Source organism: Accipiter gentilis, chromosome 19 (assembly GCF_929443795.1).
Source record: "Accipiter gentilis chromosome 19, bAccGen1.1, whole genome shotgun sequence".
Lineage (NCBI taxonomy): Eukaryota > Metazoa > Chordata > Aves > Accipitriformes > Accipitridae > Astur > Astur gentilis.
This window is the reverse complement of record NC_064898.1, coordinates 5,754,471-5,776,627: the sequence shown is the minus strand read 5'-3', so window position 1 is coordinate 5,776,627 and position 22,157 is coordinate 5,754,471. Positions and strand designations below refer to the sequence as shown.

At 35.9% G+C, this 22,157-nt stretch overlaps 1 protein-coding gene across 1 annotated transcript in view; it reads right to left on the bottom strand.

Moving 5' to 3' along the window:
• Positions 1–3,962: 3,962 nt before the first annotated feature.
• The window catches only part of USP12 (ubiquitin specific peptidase 12), a 39,101-nt gene continuing 20,906 nt past the window's right edge, over positions 3,963–22,157 (bottom strand). The window contains exons 4-9 of the mRNA XM_049823265.1: positions 20,559–20,785; positions 15,375–15,451; positions 15,094–15,177; positions 12,449–12,646; positions 9,857–9,935; positions 3,963–7,758 (exon numbers count right to left, since the gene is read on the bottom strand). Of these exons, the coding sequence (XP_049679222.1) occupies positions 7,657–7,758; positions 9,857–9,935; positions 12,449–12,646; positions 15,094–15,177; positions 15,375–15,451; positions 20,559–20,785 (767 nt within the window). The 3' untranslated portion in view covers positions 3,963–7,656. The remainder of the gene's footprint in view (positions 7,759–9,856; positions 9,936–12,448; positions 12,647–15,093; positions 15,178–15,374; positions 15,452–20,558; positions 20,786–22,157) is intronic.

The window sequence follows — 22,157 nt, the reverse complement described above, 5'->3', positions numbered from 1 at the left end:
ATTAAATTCAATGTTTAATTGGATTTTTGTAATCTCCCCACATGCTGACCCGTATGATCTTACCCAGCCCTGGAGGGAACTAAACAGAAAATGCAGTGCTGCTCTTAGTACTTACAGAAATAGCCACAAAACATCAGGAAGTGCTTTCTATCCATGCCCTGCCAGCAATGGAAATTGGAATCAGATAATGGTTTAACAAGATAATCTTCATGAGCAGATGCTAAATGCCCCTCAGTTAGAAACCACCAGACAGAGCAAGTTAGAACAAGGACGACTAGAACATAAAACCCACCGAGGATACGCGTAACTCCTAGAAGCTGCCGTACTAATTGCACACAAGTAGAAGAGCAGGCAACCAAGCTTATGTAGCCTTCTACCCAGTCTTACCTCTCATTTTGCAAGGAATCTTTTATAAGATAGAATTTTGATGTGCACTTCATGGAGGTGGCTGCAATGCTAGACTGCAGCGGAGATAAGTGGCAAGCCAGGGTCCTCCAGGGAAGATTTGTGGCAGCTCTTTGAAACACATGTTTTCTTGAAGCCAAACACCAAAGTGGGACTGGATTATTCAGGACTCTGGAGAATGACACTCAGCGTCCCCATAAACCCAAGATTTTTTTGAGGGACACATAGCAGCTGTGTTTTCACATTATTCTTTCTCAATTTCCAAAACTGAAGTCAATATTTGTGCAGTTAAAGACAAATATTTATGTGCTGTAACTATTATCACAGGTATGTTCTTTATAGAAGTCTTCTGTTGAATGAACAGGTGTGTCTTCTGATGTATGTAGATATATCTGACATACAGCATACACACCAGGAGACACCATTTTTTGGACACGTAGGCTCATAGTGCAGGCTGGTAATCTGTATAATGCAGGGTGATAGGGGCAGTCTGTACAAACAGGTTTGTTTTTGTTTTTTTCTTCCAATCTTCTAGGATGGTCATTGTTTTTAGAAGATTTCAAGGCTCTGAGGCTTTTTTCCATCTCACTCTAGTCCTTACTGGTAAGCTTTCAGTATGCTATTATTTTTAAAAGTTACTAAAAGTGGCCAAAACCAGTGTTTCACTGCTTTAACAATTACTATTAGTCACTGAAGCACAAAATTATCATGCACTGTATTTTTTTTAAATGCCCAAGTTCTCTGTAATATCGCCATGCCTCCACACTGGACTCTAAGCAAACTAAAAAATAATTTGAAGGGTATCTTGTATAAACCAAATGTTTCCTTTTTCAAATATGCTTCTGGTTCTGTAACCATCTTAGGAAGAAACACTGAATGCCTTTCAGAGTCTCCTTAAAAAGAGGAAGAAAGGGGTATATCAATGTTGTATTTGTTCAGTCCCGTGACTCTAAAAAGGTGTTTTTGATACTGAAGAGTACTTTCACCAGAGAGGCACGACAATTAGGAGACAAAAAGCTCTAGATATTTTCAGTGCAAAAATCTTAAATGTTGATCTCATCTCTGAAATACAACTCAGTAATTTAGCAAACATTGCCTGTAGCTGCGTATCAGCAGTCTTCCTTGACATGAAAGATGCAGAGAAGACTGACATGACAAAACATTAGGATAATCAGCTTCTAGAAACACAAATAAATGTGCACGCATGAAAATATGCAACTCGAGCTGAATGTCGTTAGCACATCTCATCAGAGCTGATTAAAGCAGCCCTTACCATAAAGCAACATTTAGTGAAACAGAGTTGAAATAACGTAACGATCACAGCTCAGAGCAGTTGATCCCTAGCAACTTGCGTTACAAAGTGATGACATTCAAATTCTGAACAGCGATACTGGACAGCAGTTAAGATTTTTAGGCATCCATGGATATTGAATCACTTAATGATATAGCATGCTAATAAAACACTTGGAGATCTTAAATTTCTTCTAACTTAAAATGAGTAGCAGAAAATACAAAAATGAATCCTAGTGAATAGCTAAAGATGCTTTGTAGATGAGACTGTTAAAAGATTATATTCCATTTGATTGACATATGCATAAATTGTTTCTGGAGGAGCACTCACTAATACAATCATATCAACCTAACAAATTTGTGTACAGATGGAAAATTCAAATATAGACTTAAATAGCAAATCAAACACAAACACAGAGGCACGACTCTTTAATAAGCAACAAAAGCCTAGAACAGCAGGATGTTTTGAGCACCCCCTAAATTCTCCAAACACCAGAAATCTTTATTAAACGTAACATTTTATCTTTTAGGAAATGCTGCTTTTATATCTAGTATGTTAGTAAATAACTGTAAAGCTACTTCTCCCTATTCTCTAACAGATCCTGCTATGTGTTTTCTCTCCTGGATTACATAACCTGCAGAATGCAGATCAAGGACACGACTGATGATTCTTCTGTAATTAAAGCTCCCTAATGCTGCCAACAAGAGTTCTGTACAAAGAGCTATGTAGAAAGTACCTTGCCCTTTTCTGAGCCCTTACAATCTCTTATGCAGGCAGCAATCACAAGCCATTAGAGGGAAAGAAAAAATATAATTTATTTGTACTATGGGAAGAAAACTGGAAGATATTACTCAGGTCATATTAAAACTGGTGATGTCTGCAAACAATCCTTCTTATATACCCATTCTTGCACAAGTTCCCCCAAAGGGATTAATCAACTATAATAGCAGATTCTTAGGTTTAGCCTAAAAATTAGCTCACTCACTCAAAAAAAGTAAGAGGCAGACAATTTTGCAGACATTTTTGAATACAGAGCAAAGAAAGTTTACTTCTGGCTCACTACACTCTATCGTTAAAACAGGAAACAATAGATTCCAGAGATCTCTGTATTTAAAAGATGAGACCTGTGTTTCTTTGTACAGTAGTTGACTTGCATAATTCATTCACGACAATCAATCAGTAGCAAAGCTGCTGCAAAGTGATGAGCAACCCTTGAATACAGATTATGTAGAATATTAATTTCAGTAATAATTGAGTACTTGGAGGCTTGCATGTTAAGAGACTAATGTATTCTATATCTCACGTTATGCTGTGAGAGGTCAGAGGACTCTGAAGCCTTACAAGACAGAAAACAAAATGTGCATATTGCATTATTGTGAGGGAAAACAAAGACTGAGTTTCTAAGACACACAAACTTAAGATCAATCCAGACAAATGTGTGTGGGGGGGAAGCAGACAGCTTACACTGTAAAGCCACTCTTTGAAAGCAAACAAACCATATCTGGATTATTTAAACTTTTAGAAAAAAGTCACAAAAGCACCTGCAATATAACACTGCAGGTCACAGCTTATTAACATGTACTGAAACGAAGTTTTCTCCTCTTACAGATAAAAGTAACTGAAAAGTTACATGTACTGCTGGTTTAATCTATGAATACAGTTTCAAGTAACTGCTCTCAGGAAACTTAAATAAGGGATAAAAACCCAACAACCCAAACCAACCCCAAACAAACAAACCACCACCCAACCCTTTTTGGCCCCTTAGTTGTTGATGCATTTTCAACACTTTCTAAAAGTCCCCACTCTCAGTGTTTCTGCCCAAGCTGAATTCCGTCATTGAACAAAGTCAGCAGTTAAGCAGAAAAAAAGACATCACCTCTTCATGTGTGTAAGTAGACAAAGCTTTATGTGTAAGAGAATTCACCCCTGGTTTTTTTTTTTTTTTTATAATCCATGTTGTGGAAGTATAGTATGCTACAGGACAACTACTAATTTTGAATGAACAGTTCTGAAAAAAGTTATGAGGAAAGTTATGAGGATCTGTTTCTGACATTAACCGTACACAGTTAAGATCTTTCTGGTAACGGCAATTGGAAATCTCTGTAGAAAAAGGCAAGAAGAAACACAGCTAAGTAAGTTCTGGTAAACAAAGACTGAAGATTTCGATTAGCAAAATCTGTGTTAGTTACAATGATGAGCTTAATAATAAGACTATACATGATCGTCTTAAACCTACAGCTGAGAGACAGGACCAAATAGCACAAGATAAGGTTCCTTTAATTTTAATAAGGGAATTAGGAAAGTAACTAGAGGCCTCAGATACTTCAGGTTTTAAACTTTACAAACATCACTACAAAAAAAGTAACTAAGCAATACAGACTTTCATCTGTATGTGATCCAAACAGTGCATATGCAATAATGCTTGTGGAAACACCGAGACAGAGACACGGGGAACAAGCCAGGATTGTCCTGTCTGGCTTCAAGCTGCCACTCCAGAAGGACGTAGATCTTCTGTGGATCTTGTGTTATACCTGCCAGTCCTACGCAGACATCGAAGGGTAAGGCAGAAGATCTGAAGCGGCATCAAATCCCTCTGTGCTAACACCTGAATGTCACGTAAAGATATGCAATCCGATTTACGACTAACTTCTGAAAACACAATTCAATTTAACCATTCATTCAAGTACCTGAAGACCTAAAAGCCACCATTCCCATGCAATGAAAGGCTATGCATGTGGTCATCACAACCACAAATATGGCAGGGTATGAGCCGTTTGTAAAACCATAAGTACATATATTCATTACAAACAGTAGCGTATGCTCCAAGTGAAGAGTGACTTGATACCAAATCACATGGAAATTGTAACCAGCTGCATCTTTTCTTTCTGAGGCTGGACTCTTGTTCTTCAGTCAGTCTCTCTCGTTTGTTAGTCCTGTAAACACTCCTATTTTTCTTTCCTTCTGTTTTCCCTCCCACAAGGTGGTGATCCAAGAAATCCCTTAGGTAACTCAGATGCATATTTTATAGCAAGGTACAGATTTTTTTGAGGAAATGGAAGTCAAGAAAAAACAGTATTTCAAAACGCTTCCTTCTCCTCTACCTCAGAAACCAACAACTTACTTAAAAACTAATTCTAGAGAAGTAGACCACCAAAAACATGGCTGACACTAAACTATTTTCATAACAACACATCTAGAAAGATATACAATGCAGTGTATTTGAACACACTTCTCCCTCCACGGCTCAGGGCACTTAGCTTAATACAGGAAATTCCAGATACTTTTTAGGTTTGAAAACACTGAAAAGCACAAAAGGCAGCTGACTGACCATTCGGGCTCCACAAAAGATACAGTACTTACCTTTAGAGAACATACTTTATTTAATAGAAGTTTTTTGCTCCAATATACAAAATAAGGGACTGTAGTCCCAATTAACATTTACATAGTTACACAGCAAATAATTTCCACCATTTACAACAACTGACGACTTTCCCACACTCCCCACTGTATTACAGCCAAGAAAAAAAATCCTATAATGTTTGACATACTGATCAGTTATATTTTGTACCTCCCTGCCTCTTTTCATTTTTTTTTTAAGTTGCAGTTTCTGATATCAGCTTAATTAGGAACTTACAATTATTTCAGCTGCACTAAAAGAAAAATGAAATATATAATTTGGAATACTATCTCAAAAACCCTATACAAAATAAAAGTCAGTATCTTATAAAAATACGTAGCAGGAGTAAAACCAGTGAAACAACAAAAATGTTTTAAATTTTGTTAGGGTATAAAATATTTAGTAACTAGCCCCAGCTTTTAACTACACACACACACACACAAAAAAAAAAAGTTAAAAAAAGAAAAAAAAAAACCCCGAACATTTTCAATTAGCAAAAAGTAATGCAACAGTTCTTTTACAATACTGTACCTTTAGTATGCAAAGGACTTCATCCTTCTAACATGCACAATTATCCAACTGATTCAACCCTTAACCTTTTTCCCACTGAAAGCTGAAAAGTTTTTAAATTATTTGAATCCTTTAAGAAAAATCCAATCATGTTTTCTGCATCTCACACAATATTTAAGCTTTACTTCACAATGCTGGTAGTTTAATCATGATACATAATTTTCTATAAAAGAATTCTAGCCAAACCAAGGTTTTAGAAACTTTGCATTTTACAAAAGCAATTTGTTACAGTATGACAGTTGCTAAATAGCCCAATTTATTTAGTGACCCTGTTAAAGATTTGTTCAACTGAGTGAATAGGTGAAGTCACTTCCTGAGCTAAAAGATACAGGTAAGTAAATAGTCAGTTATAGCAGCAGACAGGAGACATTCTTTTTAAAAGTTGTAATAGTATCAATAAAATAACCTTAGAAAATTACAACAATGTAAAAATCACTAGCTGACGAGGGAGTGACAAGGACATCCAAGACCTGATTGCCATAATCTGGAATGCACATCCCATGACTTTCCAGAAATTACATTCAGCTACTGTCAGACAACGTACTGGTTAGTGGAAGAATGTCAAATTACAATAGTTCACATTTCTTACAGATCAGGTGTTTTGTCAAGATTTAATTCTTAATGCTGTTTCATAAACCTAAAGCAAGGTAAACTGCCTAGCTTCAGAAATTTTCACTCTACAGGACTTAAGTATTATTACTTTTACAGGAATGTGGTATCTTCAGTCTCATGAAATTCCAAGCCTATTTCTTCTTATTACTCAGATGTAATTTATACTTGAGACATTGGGTGGGTTTTGAGATAGTCACCCACGCCATTGGGAACAGAAGTGGATCCATTTTTAGGAGAGGGAATAATATTCTTTAAATGGTGTAGTTTGATCCAAATCATTCTAATTTTCCTAGAATATGAACCATTAGCAAATTATTAAAGAGCTATAAAGACCAGTATACCACCACTGCACCATCATTTTCTTACGATATGTGTTCTTAAAGTCTTCCATGTAATCATTTGATCACTTTTTTTCACCCATTAATGGAAAGGGGACATTCTAATTTAATTAAATGAAGTACCTCACTTAGATACCAGTTCCTCCAGAAGGAAATCTCGCTTCTGTGTTATTCATTTTTTACAGATATTGTAGTCATTGTTTTTAGAATTTATATTGGCTCTTCTTTAACATTTAAACATAATTAGTTTTAATTCAAATTGATATATAAAATTTCCAATACTTGTTAGAATAAAGGACAATACACAAGATCCTAAGTTACAATAATTTATAAATAAAAATAAACTATTACAAACCAAATCTTTCCCCATACGGAGATTAAAAGCCATAATCTTGACTGATTGTTCCCGATCATACATTATAAATAACGTAAGCTTCTTCAGAGAAGCAAAACATACTTGCCTCCCTGACACCAGTTCATATCTTCAGTTAAACTACTACCATCAAGAAGGCAATTGTGTTGGGCCCAGTTATATTTTCTTGCTTACATCTTAACCCTCCCAACCTCATTCTTCTAAACTTAAGCACAGGAATCTAAGTTCACAAAGAGTCCTTTATCTTTTATACACAAAGTCTGTAAAAAATACAGATTTCTAATGCTCCTATTGCACCAATCTGGCAGTGCAGTTAGAATGTGATTCAAATTCCACTGAAGTCCATGAAAGGTTCTCCAGTGACCTTAATGGGCTTTGAATTAGGACCACAGAGATAGTATTACCTAACAGAAAACTCCTGCAAGAGTGGCTGGTATCTCTTTTTGCTTATGGGATGCAGTGGAGATGTGTAGTCACCATGATACCTGAGCAAATAAAATGAAAATTACACAAAGGTTTTAAGAATCCCAAACTCTTTGCTTAGTTGTGTGCAAACTGTGCTACTGCCCCTGGAGCTCCCTGCTTTCTTTTTTTTTTTTTTCAGTGCTTGCTCCATTCCAAGATAGGGAAGATGCGAGACACAAAAATCTCTCTTCACTACAGTTCCCCCTCAATCCCGAGACTGATAGAAGAGGATGTAACCAGACTCAGAGTTCTTTGAGATGTCTGATGTCAACCCGTAGAATTCTTCAATAGCTTGTGCATCAATTTTCTGCATGTAAAAACCCAAAAATTTAAAGTAAGAATATCTTGCATAACATATATATGACATTAAGTTCCACTCTAAAACTACTGTCAAACAAAAATAACTTCAACATAATTATATAAAGTAATAAAATCCAAATAATTCCTAAACTTGTTATGTTTTGGTTTCCCCTCTGCCATCAACTGCACAGAGGGTAGTGGCTATATATATTTTATATAAAAAATTTTAAGTATTAAGCAAACCTACGTGCATTGCTTGTGCAGGTTCCACACAGGAAAGTTTTAAAGACAACAATATCCCATTGAGACTTTATATCAATATGAAGAATGTAAGTACATATTACCATTTCTAACTCTAAGCAGCGTAAGTCAATGAAGTGCAGAGGAGAATAAGGAGAAGGCAGAGAATGAAGGTTAACTTTTTGTATGTTTTTCACACAGAATGTTTGCTTGTGATCCTGTTAGCTTAGAAAGCCTCCTATAACCAAGATTTTGAGGGAAAGATGCAAAACTTCTGTTGAGAAGGTGAAAAGAGTATTGTCTGGTTTTCATTGTCATCCTCTTTGGCTACAAAAGAAAGTGAAACTGAAAGCAAGCTCTCTTGCCACATTTTAAATCAAAGGCTAGCAGGCTACAAACAACAAAAAGGTGGAAAGATAAATTTTCCTTCACTAAGGCAGATTTTATTTAATCTCATTCCCATCATTTGGAATAAAACCTCTCTCAGAAAGGAGTGAGCCATTCCAACTTGATGAACAATGGGCCTAAATGTCAAAATTTCAGACTTATGAACAAAAAGATTCTGTCCTTCCTCTTTAGAAGGGCTAAGAGAAAAACAAATACATTACTGCCAGGTGTTACTGCTTTGGAACTGGAGAGATTGTTCCTGATGTTTGTGAAATTATGTGATATCTACTACAGCTCTCTCTGTTTTCCCTGGAGGAAAGTGAACTTTGACCCTATCAAGACATTTCAATTTACTGTATATCTTGATAAGACACAGAGGCAATCCTTTTACTTTCCCAATAGCTCTGTATATTTTCATGTTTGTCATTTCCTGTGTGAAAACCCGTCCATGCTGTGGCTTGGAGAGAACTCTTCAATACCCTTGACTCATCCTGCCTATTAACAATGTAAGTCCAATACCTGTCTCACTCATTTTTCTTCTTTTTAATTATGCAGTTCTTGTGTAATATAAGGAAAATGTAAACTACTCATTTTATAGATTTAATTAATTCAAATAAAGTCAGGAAAAGGACTTGGACAGCACAATCATACTTATGTTCAAGCATAAGCATAGACAAGGGGAAAAAAGGAAGATGACAGAACAAGCAAAAAAAACCTGAGATGATATAATATAGGGACACCAGCAGTTTCTGCTTTTTCTCTCTCAATAAAGAATAAAAGATAACTAACGAAACAGAAAGATGACAAAGTCAAAACTGGTAAAGGGAATACTGCTGTTCCAAGAATTAGTTAGAAATCCTTTTTTTTTTTTTTTTTTTTTTTTAATAATTCCTGGAAGCATGGCTAATATTGGCAAGAACACCACCAGAAGCAAAAGGCTCCCGTTTCAGGCATTAACTTTAAATTTTAGGGCAAAATCTCAAAAATCTGAAGTTTTTGCCTCTTTTTATATTTGTTACACCTTTGCCTGAAACAATCCAGGATACTCAATAAAACAGGCTACCAGACTGATCCACTCCATCAAATCATAAGCTCCTAGAAAATATGAACCAATGGCTTGCTCCAAAAAATTGCCCTCAGAAAAGAACTGCAGTAAAACCAATTTATCTGTATCTTTATTTCCCCTTTCTTCTGGCCACAGGAATAGCTTATTTAAACAAAGGTGAAAGACAGTGATCCTAAACAAAGAAGCTTCTTTTAGTAAGTATAAAAACCAAAATGCAATTCAAAGTATTGTACAATCAAATTTTAAGGCATATCTCTGCACTCATAGTTATTGTTAATTTAGACTGGGGTTAAACCCTCTTTTCATTAGCATAGCAGTCCTTTTACTTTACTTAGGTAATCTTATACACAATGGGGGGGTGCATGCGCTCTGGTTAGTATGAGAAAAAAGTCCAGGGTTACACAAAGCTTACCTCAACAATATCATCATCAAAAAGCAACCAAAAATCATGACTCTTCACTATTGCAATATAATGTCCTCTGTTAGGGCCACTGTAAAGTAAAATTAGAAAAGAACACAGAAAATAACACACATGTATGTGTAAATGTATTTCATTAAATGTTTTTTTTTTCTTGTAGAAAGGCAATACTTAATGGTAATTAAAATGGCTACCACTACAATTTCTGTTGGGATGTTTCTTTTCTTTTTTCCCCTCCACTTATACCATCTTCATAATAAGGTCTTAGTTATCTCTACATTTAATATTGTGCTAAAAAAAGGATTATAATTTCAAATGAGGAATAAGCAGAACAGGCATTGAAAATATAAATGAAATTTAAAAAAAAAAAAAAAAAAAAAAAGAGACACAGAGAAGTGAAATCAAGAAAACATTCTGATGTTTCATAGGGACAAAACAGATCCCAAACTATTTCTGATGTTCAGAAAGAAAAAGTTGTAGAGCTGCTGTTCATCTACAGTCTCAGTCAGTAATCTCTTTATCTGGTCCACTGTAAACAAAAACTGAATTAAACTGACAGTTTAGAAGTCTCAAGAGTCCTCAGAGCAATGAGAAGGGCTCCCAATTAAACTGAAACTGTTATAATGCACAGCTCTTCAGTTTATGGCAGACAAGAAATATCTCCACAACTATGACAGAGAAAACTCCAAAACTTTAAGTGTCCTATTTCTAATCAGATTTCAAGTAAGGAAATAACACACTTTCTGAAATAGCTGAACCTTACAACTGAAAGTGGGCAACTCGTTAAAGCAGTTCTGGAACCGCCTTAACTGGCTAACAGCACTCGTACAATTTTTATGTCTACATCAGGGAGGGAAGGTTGCCATCTATGAGGGACGTGTCTGTGTACCAAATCATGTAACTCAATGAAAACAGGGTTCATCTCCTGCTATGGCTCTGAGAATGGGCAAGTTCCTAAGACTGCAGCTTGAATGAGGGAGACAGAAATGGTCAGAGTTGGTCAGAATGGTCAGAAATGGACAGAATGGATTTTGCTTAAAACTCAGAACAAAAGTGTCCCAGAAAACTATGACACAAAGGGTTATTTTCCAAAACTGTCCTGGCCAACTTAAGATCTAGTCACCTTAACTCTACTGTAATCCTAGGTCAACCTGGGGAAGAATGGGGGCATGGGTGGAGCATACGGCAGTAAATGGCAAGTAGAGGGCAGGTCTGCCATTTCGAGGGACATCAAAAAGTTGGAAGAATGGACTGGTAAGACCCTCATAAAGTTTAACAGGTACAGATGAAAATTTTTGTGCCAGATTAACTCCATCCAACAGCACCAGCTGCAAACCAGCTGGCTAGGTGGGCCCAGGAGGTCAACAAGATGAGCTGTTAGCCAGCAGCATGTCGTTTTGGTGGTAGGGCTGAGAGTACGCAGGGCTGTACTGTAAGAGTAGAGCCAGCAGTGACATGATAATCCCCGTTACTCTGCATTCTGGGACCCAGAACTGGACACGGGATTCCAGACATGACCATGTTGATTTAAGTGAGAGACTGATAAACTGGAGGAAGTCCAGTGGCAGGCCACTACATTTGTCAGAGGGCTATAGGAGCAGATGGGTGAAGAGAGGCTGAGGGAGCTGGCTTTATTCAGCCTGGAGAAGACTAAATGAGGAATCCAACTGCTGTCTTCCACTACCCAAAAAAGGAAGAGTTATCAAGAAATAGGAGCTGGGCTCTCCTCAGAAGTGCACAATGAAAGGACAAGAGGCAGTGGTCGCAAACTGAAGCAAGACAAATTCTGACCGGATATGGCAGGGGGAAAATCACTGTGAGAACATTGATGGACTAGAACAAATTGCCCCAAAAGGCAGTGAAATCAGCATTCCTAGTCATGAAACCGAGCCCAGTGTAACCTAATGTCAAAGTTAGCCCTGCTTTGAGCTTTAAGTAGTTGACCTCACAATGTAAATTTTTCTCTGATTCTAGATGTTAAATCATCATTTTCAACTTCGGGGCTTTTCTCTACTCAATAAGCAGTTTGTAGAGCAGCCCTGATTTTGAAGCCACAAGAAGATTTGTTGAGTATAGCAAAATCAAGTACAAATCCAACAGTCATATTTTGAAAGCAAGGAAACAAAGTAATCAACAAAACTCATAATATATGGATATATTTCAGAAAATGTTGCTCAAGCCTTAAAAAAAACCCCAACAACCCACAGTAAAGGAAATGCTTAATAAAGAAATCTGTTCTATAATGCTTTCCTTCCCAATAAACTTTTTTTTAAAAATTATCTTTAAATGTTATTAGAGTTATACAATATTGCATGTTTTATGTGTTTTTTTTTTTAAAAACATAGTTAAGTTCATACAATGATCTGTGATGTGAAATACACTGTTACCACTTTTCACAATGAACTATCACAACAACAAAGCCATACGTTCTGTCATTGGTAGCATCTCCCCACAATGCTTTCTTTTCTAAGAAACTTTTTTTTTAAGAGGTCTTTAAATACTATTAAATTATGTGATACCAGGTGCTTTTTTTGTTTTTTAAACATAGTTATGCTTATACAAAAATCCCTTGTGTAAAATAATTACCTTCCACAATGAACTACCACAGCAACAAGGTCATACATTCTGTCAGGATTGGTGGCATCTCCTGAGGTGTTAAATAAACGAAGCTCTAAAGGAAAAACTACTCTATAAGAGAGTTTTGTGTATCGATGCAGCTGATCCATGTATTTAAATCTCTTCAAATGGAGAGCTAGAATCATAGGCAGCTTTTTTACTTTCATCCTGAAAAAAACAAACAAACAAAAATACCCAACAGTATTCCCAATATCCATCCAAAACATTCAGTTGATATCAACAAACAGGAAACCTGTCTTACTGAAATCTTTAAAAAATTTTGCAAGCATTAAAAGAAGCTCAATGAATCAGCTGTTTAACAAGTATGTCCTGTGTTGCTAAACTAAAGGTGGATTTTAACAATTGAGAGAATTGCAAGAGTATTTAAAATAATAAGCTATAATATATAATAAAAATAATAACAGCCATGATGAACCCACATAATAATTTAGACATAATGACCGCTTGGCACAGAATTCAATTTTTAAACATACCTACCCATAGCTTTCCCAAGTTCTCAAAAGCAAAACCTAGATCCCACTTGGTATACAGTGGAGGTATTGCAACAAAGTTGTTCCAGAGATCTTGTTCCAGTTGAAGTGAGTTAAACAAGCTTTTTAAAATAAGCTTTCTTACATCACTTTGTTACATATGTACTACTCCAAGTTTTTGTATCAAGCCATTAATTTAACATTGCCAAGGGATACAAACAGCCCACTCTTACTCACCTTACCTCATGCTACCCAAACAAGATAATGCTGTGCTCTAGCACAATAATTTTGTATAAATGTTGCAGCATTATTTTATGGCAGTCAAAGCCAGAAAGTGATAACCTAGTTTTACTGAGGGCTCACTGGGCCCTTTTGCTAGTTTGAGGCATTGAGATCTTGCATCAGTGCCTACAAGTCCTCATCAGCCAACCGCAGCTGACCCAGCAGCAAACAGACTTCCACTCTCTAGGCAATAAATTTGCCCACACTAACAGAGCAACCAAGCCAGAGCGCTCTGCTTCCTGGGACAGCTAATTGCCTTAAATCACCACTGTGCTGAATTTTTCAAACTGCCTTCAGCCCCAAAAGGTAACTCGTATAAGCCCAGGTTTCAGACATGTATACTAAGACCATATTTTCAGAATGTCAGGAAACATGTTTGTAAAAGACAATCCTTTTTCAAAAGGTAGGGGGCTGGGGGCAAAATCCTTGAAAACTCACCTTCCTTCCCTTTTTCTCATTAAACTTAGACTGATAGTAACCTGTAGGTAACCCTGCTAGACTCAAATTTTCTCCATGGCCCACAAGGGAACTGGGAAATGAAAAAAGCAGGAGAAGGGCAGAAAGATGACAGAAGCAACTATTTTTAGGGAGACTTACATTTTTATTATATTACTGAGATATGGACATAATTTCTACTCTCTTTCTTTTTTCAAAATGACATCCTCTTCTTATAATGCAACTGTTTGATAATTGGAGCTCTTTCAGTGGTGAAGAAATTCAGTACACCACCTTTGCTAGTTGAGTAGACACTATCACAGATAAGCTCCGTGTTACAGAAATAGAAGAGAATTATGACTGTAGTGAAATTGAACTCAAGACCCACATGAAAAGCAAAATATAAACAATAAAAGCTGTCTTTTTCCAATATGGCAGTGCCTACAGTACAGGTTCATGTCAGCACAACTTATGTTGGTCAGGGATCACATTACCTCCCACACAGAAAAAGAGCTAAGGCAACAGAAAACAACAGGACAGACCTGACTTCACAACCTTCTAATACACACCAATTAGTAAGCTTAGGCAATGTGTAAAGGCAGACTTTGCAGATGAGATATGCCAAAAGCCATGTGCTGAATCTATGGTAAACCAAATAACCAGAATCAGTGGTATAACCAGCAGAGCAGAGCATGTCAGTGTTCCCACCCCTTCAACCAAATACTTTCTCAGATCATAAATACCACACAGTACACAAAATCAGAGGTTTTTCAAAGATGTAAACAAGACTAGAAGAATTATTAGGCAGACAAGAATTTTTTTTAAACATAATGAATTTCAGGCTTCCACAGAGCTTCTGATGCTTTTCAGGAGCACTGTCAAGCAGAAGTTTAGCATAACTTACTAAGCACTTCTATGAAACCAGAAACTTGGTTAACGAAGTTATAAGCCTCATTCCAACTGAATCAGAAAATAGTGCTATCAAACTGATTCTTACAGCAATTGGAAAAATTATTTTATTACCAAGACAAAACAAAGTTTAAAAAGTCACATGAAATCAGTAACTTTTCATCATTACCCATAATCTTTGACTCGTCACTGGCAGTTTGTTTTAACTTGTCTTTTTAACTTATTTTTGGTCTTAAGACCATTCTTTTTCTCATTTGTAAAACAAATACTGATCAAAGGAGTCCCAAAATGCCTTACATGGATTCTTATTACTCATGGAAGTAGGTTCATTGAATTCAAGCAAGAAGAATGCAACCAAATTACTCTTAAATGGAAGAAGAGTGAGAAAAATTAAGGGAAAAAGAACGTCCTCCCCTTGCCTCAAATATACACACAAGGAAATAAAAGTATTTTCATGAAATGCATGGGTTATTTTTTCCCTCCCTACGTCTGATGTACCTTTTATGTGCTTCTTGCTTACTGCGACATTCTTCACAGTAATATTTGTATTCACTGCACAGAGTTTCTGTATTGCTGAAACCCCTGAATAAAAAAAAGAAATGTAGATACTAGTGTCTTATCTGAAATACACTTATAAACATTACAATATAAACATAATTTTATACTCTTAAGTCTACATAAGCTAGAATTTGCTAAGCTTGTGAGCTTTTAATTTTACTTCTTGCTTTCTAGGTAACAAATATAAGGCAAATTACGAAAATTCATATCTTTGCGTCTACCTTAAACAATGAGTGATTGAAGTATTCTGCTCCACATCAACTGAAAGGTCTAAGAAGTCTTCATCTTTGCTGCTTATCTGCATGAAAAAAGAACCAATAGATTATATTTAAAACAAGTTATACTAATTTACTTCTGGTTTTCTGTACCATTTTCTATTGGCAGAATACATCTTTTATCTTCTAACAGCCTTTTAAAAATTGTTACAAGTGGCCTTTCTATTTCAGAGATTTGCTAGAACTCTGTTTCTGATTTTGTTCAGGAAGAGGGAAGTGTATATGTGCCTGTAGGGGTAATATAATGCCAGTTGTCATTATGCTGTGATTTCAGCTCACCAGTATTAACACCAAGTTCCTTCTACACCTCACTCTTTTCAAAAGAATATAATCACTGGGATTCTATTTAGTGCTCTCACTTCTGTTTTCCCCTATGATTCCCTCCAACAGAAGATTATGTATTTGCCTACCATAGTGTCCCTAATAAACAGCACGAATATTTTGAAGCCTCTTCCTGGCTAGATTCATACTCTTAAATGAGCAGCAGATAGCAAATTTGGTGGTAAATGAGAGCTTGGGACTGGGTCTGATAGCGCATAGCCATTTCTTACAAAAATGCAAGAATAACAATTACAGTAAAAAAGAAATTCCTAGCAGCAGAGAATAAATTCCACCACAAATCCTGAAAAATGGTGATGGACAAAATCCACAGCTGCCTTGAAAATCAGCTATGTTATTAAAAGGTTTAGGAAAGAGCAATCTGCAACCTTAACTTTTGTCTGCTAGTGTTTCCCCTCTGTATCTAGAGACACTCAATGCCACTGATGAGAATGTCCTCTGCCTGTACTCCTAGGTAAAAAGGTAAATGTTTTTAGAAAATTTGCCTGGCTGCAGTTTCTTGATTGAAAGCAGGAAAAGTTAAACAGCTACCAGAGAACTAATGTAAGTTGATCTTTAAAGATATGAGAATTATGTTCCCTTTTCAACTCAGAATAAAAATAGATTTGGAAAGTTGTTCTCTGATTATCAAGAGATGAGAAACACACCGGTCCTCAGGGCAGCATACATGGAGAACAAAAAAGAAAAATACAGGTGGTCAAGACAACTATTTTTGAGGATTAATACCATTAGGCAAATTCCAAAACTTCTGAAATTAAGTTAAAAGCTTCTGTTAATATCTGTGAGAGGACTGGGCAAGGATTCCTCCCAGTCTTCTGTAGCTAGTCTTTCCAAGAGTAACTGCATATGTACAAAAAATATGTCACATCTGCTACATCACTTAGATGCTGAAGTGTAATGTTTATACTTTTAAAGGGATCACAGTACATATATGGAAAACTTCCAAGATGTTTCTAGAGTGGGGGGCAAAAAAAGCACCACCTGCATCTTCAGTGTGCTGCACTCTTCTTGTCTTCAGGGATGTTTAAGTGTGTGAACAATTCTTCAAAATATCTCATTGTAAACCACTTTTGCAATTATTGAACTTTAGTTTGTAATGCTAAGAACTCTGGTGGAAAACATCTTAGCCTAGGGATTAAGAACGGCTCAGAAAAAAAAAAAATCAGTTCTAGAAAATACTCTGCTGCACTCTTCAGCTAGGACAGCTGGATTTAAGGAGTCATGTGATCAGTGTTATTCAGACATGCAATTACGTAATTCTTCCTCTATTGGTCTGATTCAAAGAAAATTCCATGAAACAATATAGATTTCATAGGCAGCTTTATTCCACACAGAAGCTGCAAGGGCAGGGAGGAGATGGAGAAGAGGAAAGGCATGCGTACTTGGTTAAAAAGGAGATTGGTACCAAAACCAGAAGTTCACAAAAGGAATTCTTCCATCCTTAGTGATAATACTGATAATAGCACCTTAAACAACTGCTCTCAGGTTAGCACTTAGGATCATGAGGAACCATTAAATGCTGTACTGAAAGAACAGTCAAGTGGGTTTTTTCCATCTATGTTGATAATTTAGAAATTGCTACTCTTAATTTTTAAGATTTTTTGAACATTAGTATTTGAACATTACCTTTTTTTCCAACATTAACTCATACATTTTTAATTAAAAAAGAAAAATTATTAAAAAGTCACCCTCTACTCCAACCAGGCCCCTCCTTCTTCTGTAGAGGATCTGTTTCAAATAAACATCACTAAATTCCTTAGACTGAAGTTGCCAATGCTATATATTTCAATCATCTATAGAATGAAAAAAAGATTGACACAGTCAGAAAACCTCATCACTTGAAGAATCAAGCCCTGATGTGTTCAAAAAGCCATCTGAGTGCTCCTCATACGAGCATCTGAGTAACAGTGAAGAATTTGAGTGTTCCAGTATTTTGGCTAAAGGTAGGTTGTTCTCACATCAAGGACAATCTGCACTCCAACAGCTCAGCTGTACTGTGACAACCAATGCCACACAGAACAGAAAACTCAGAAGGCTAACACTCATGGAATCTGTATTTCTTTCAGTTTGGAATTTCACTAGCAATGTGAATCAGCTCACTGACAAAAGAGCTTTTGCAACTGTAGGCTCCCATGTGTGCTAAGACAGAAACTATTTTTAAATGAAGCTGAAACAAAGGGTATGATTTATCTTGGTTTAAGAAAAGAGAAAAAAAAGAGAAGAAAAAAAAGTAGGGCATAGTTAAGGCTTCTATAGTACTCCTGTAAGAGAGACAACTGAGATTTTCCTTATTGCCTTCTCTCAGTCCAAAGTAGAATTGAGCCAAAGAATTTTATGCCTTGTAGTCACTTGAACACAAGAGCAAGACTATAAGCTGGAGGAAAACATTATCTATATGTTTCGTGCTTTTGACCCAAGACAATTTCCTCTTTTTCCCTGTAGAAGTACTGCCCACAGTTAGCTGTTTCAAATTTTATCTTAATGAAGTCAATTACATTACTTTCTGGCTTACTGTTATTCTTTCCTTAAATTGTGAGAGATATCTGTAAAACCAATGAACTTCTAGATGATTTTTATCAATTAGCCACAAAAATCTGTAATATTTACTTTCATCATACTGCCTCTATCAAGGAAGGGGGAAGCACGGTAACAAGAAATCACATTAAAAGCATGGAAAGATGACTTATAATCCATTTTGTAACTTATTTATTTTATCATGTGCCTTGACCCATGACACAAATCTTTGTTAAAGAATCATATCTATGTTCCTTGTATTCCACTGTCCATACTTAAACTGAGGACAAATCTTTAGTCAGTTCATATTTTATGTTAAAGATGAGCTAATGAGATAGTGTGTCCTGGAAAGAAGCTCTTTTCTATAATCAGGACAATTGAAATTAGAATAAAATCTTGCCATGCTGATTTTAGGAATTTTGTGTAGGTTTGGCCAGTTCAAAGATGATAATTCTCACTTAGAGCAAAGATATATTATGCTTTATATTTAAGTATCCATTAAATTCCACATTTAAATAAAAAAATATACTAAGGTTATTGTCTTATCATTAAGAAGCACTAATTTATCCTCTGTTGCTGTGTAATCTTCTACATGAGCTATATCGAAGTATTCCTGACATTTTACATTGTATTTCTAAACACGGACAGACTCTAAATGCCAACAGCTTCCAATAAACATTAAAACAATCATATATGCTCACTATATTTGAAAATAAGGCTCTATTCGCAGGAATATTACTTACTTAATGTGTCTAAATGTGTTTCTAAGTGCCATTTTGAGGTCACTGTGTTTCAATTAGGCACAAGCTGATACATTGAATAGACAGAAGCTGATAAAATAGTTTCCAGATTATTAGCGTTTGGACAACAAAGGCCCTACTATACTAAAACAAGTGTATTAGAACACTGAATTTAAAATTCAACTGGCCAAGGAGACACAGTGGCAAATAGACATGGCATGTCCTGTTCAGCAACAGCTAACAGAAAAATAGAACTGTGCAGTATTAGCAAAACTCTCAAAATTGTGATAGGCCTGATAACTAATAAAATATGCTGGCAAAGAGCATATCAGCATTTTAAAATTGTATTAAGGACTGTACCTAGATCAAAATCCTGACAGTGGTAATTCACTATGCCATAGTGAGGAAACATAATGATGTCAGTCATGTTAAGAGACTAAGCTAAACTCATGTTTCAAGAAGAAAAAAAAACAGTTCCAGAGCTAAAAGAGAAGCAATTGACAGTTGCAATGAAATAGTTATTAAGGAGGGGAAATCTACAAGAAAAGAAAATATGGTAGCTAGAAATCAGCACCTAAATTACTTGAAGTATCATGATCTACTGAAGTCTGCAGTTACATTACATACGACATTAGGAAGCTATTTTCTTTGAAATAAGAGAGGTGGGTATTTCTAGAAGACTGAGAAAATTATATGTGAAATATACAGATTTAATCTGATTAATTCCTCCTTTCCAATGTCATGCTGAAATATGTGCATTTCTAATTAAAGGAAAATAGGTATGAAGTCATACAAAAAATACAGTCATTTAGCATTTTACAATACCTAAGGCATAGACCATGACAGAATTGCTGTAATTTTCACAAATGTGCTGCTTTTTCTCAAGCAGGTAAAACTCAGTTGTAAATTTTTCTGAAATATATGCTTGCTTTTATTGTAGAACTACTCTTAAAAGGAAATTTTAGTACAGCTTACTCAAAGAAGGAGTTTATTTCTCAGGGTCTACTATTAGAAGAATTCCTGTGGACGGACATTTAGGAAAGGATTACTTTTCCTGCACGTTAAGTTATGTTCTTTGAGAATCCCAGTCTACTGTCTCAATGCCAAACTCCAAGCATAGTATCTTGATTTCAATGGCTTTAAATTTAAAAACTAGAAATTGGTGGAAACTGATTGAGAATACGTATTTAGGGAATGTATCACTAAGCACGACATCAAGTTATTAAGACATTATATGAGAACTCCACATCCCCAAGTAGCAGGCTTCTTTGCTCTTAGGAATACATCAATTTAAAATATTTGAATCTAAACTTTGAAGTTGATTATGATCACACTGACAAAAATTCCATTAGGCATTTTCCTAATATTGACCAAAAGCCTTTTCCTACAACTCAAACAAAGAAAAAATCCAAACGTTCATACAAATGTAAGATTTCTAAAGAAAGAAACTAATCTAGTATGTTAGTCTGTTGAGATAAATGAATCATGAAACATGAAGTTCTGAAACACGAAGTACACAAAGTAGATACAGACTTACAGTTTCACACGTAAGACATCTGGTTTCATTAGTCAATGTTCCCTGAAAGATTTCATGAACCCAGGTTGGGTCTGGTGGGCTGTTATTTTCATTGTCGATGTTGCCATTAGGTAGGCGACCATTTTGTTTCTCTTGTTTTCTTTCCTCTTGCAAGATATCCGCAATTGTATTTAATAGATAGTTTAAGAACTCATGTGCATCCTGCTGCATGTAGTTATCAAAAAGCTCTACAAGATAAAACAACAGAAGATTTTTAAATTAATCGGTTGGTGCTATACTGCAAAAAAGTTTTTAAAAGAAGTCAAATTTCAAAAAGTCTTTATTTCACATCTTGAATCATTCATGACAATACAAAACCAACCCAAAATGCATACTTCCTAAACCAAGGCAAAAATATAGAGGGTGGGAAAAGGGGAGGGCAGGTCAGCTTATATTCACAGAAATCTCTCAGCTGATCAGAATTAACAGAGGAGCGAACCATTCTACAAGAAAACTAGGGCATGATTCAACCACCTAAACATAGGTGTACATATAGTGCCACCTGAAATGCTATAGCTTATCCCATCCAGCCTCCAGATGCCAGTCCATGATGACTTGGATCTCCTACAAGGGCTATGCTATCTGTGCCAAGCTTAGGACAATATCTTCGATAACACAGGGCATCTCAAATGGCATTAGATGTTGATATTTTCCAGAAATTAACTGAGAACCTATGACAGGAAATGTTTCATCATCTTTATGTTCTATCACAGGAAGAATATGAACAATAAATGCTCAAAACATTGCTTTATTTATTTTCAGTTTTAGGGTTTTAAGTCCACTGCTGCTCTGTCATAAGCACAGTGTCATCAATACCAGGAATGAAAATAACATTAAGACTAAAGACTTAAAGATACTGGTATTTTTAAACAACTATTTTCTTTCTCAAATCTCTTTAAGTAAGGCAGCATTTGAAGAAGCCATGTCAAATCAGCCTAAAGTTCTAGCCACAGGAAGAGCAAATGGGTTTCAAATTGGGACTGTCTTTCAAGACCTGAAATACTGTTTCTGGACATTTGTATATATGGCACCTTTATTACTGGTGGGCTTGTTGGATAGATAATGATGGATTCACTATTGTTCCTGCTTCATGTCCTCAGTTTGTCGATATTTCTAAGCATAATAGCTTTAGGATTAATTCAGTGGAAGGGGAAGAGTTTCACTGGCACATACTTGCGATATATAGCAATGACACAGATTAAAGCATGAAGTTGAAATCTCTTTCTTGCAAGTCTACTCTCTTATGTTCAAATTAGTACCACCTGGAAAACATCGTTTATTGTAGTTCCCTGGGATATCAACCTGAGAAATCCTCTGCTGCTACAAATCCTCACATTAGGAATGGGACTAAGAAAACCATAAAGACATTGAATCAGGTTTAGTAATAGTTACTACTTCTCTCTCTGACTAGAAATTGTTACAAGGAAATTTACCTGCCAATTTAAAAAGCATTCTATATCACTGCCTAATACCATACCAGTCTTTTAATGTGCAGTTACTTCAGTTAATTGTAACTTGTAATTTGCATGTAGTCCAAGAATATACTAAGAGACTGGTCTT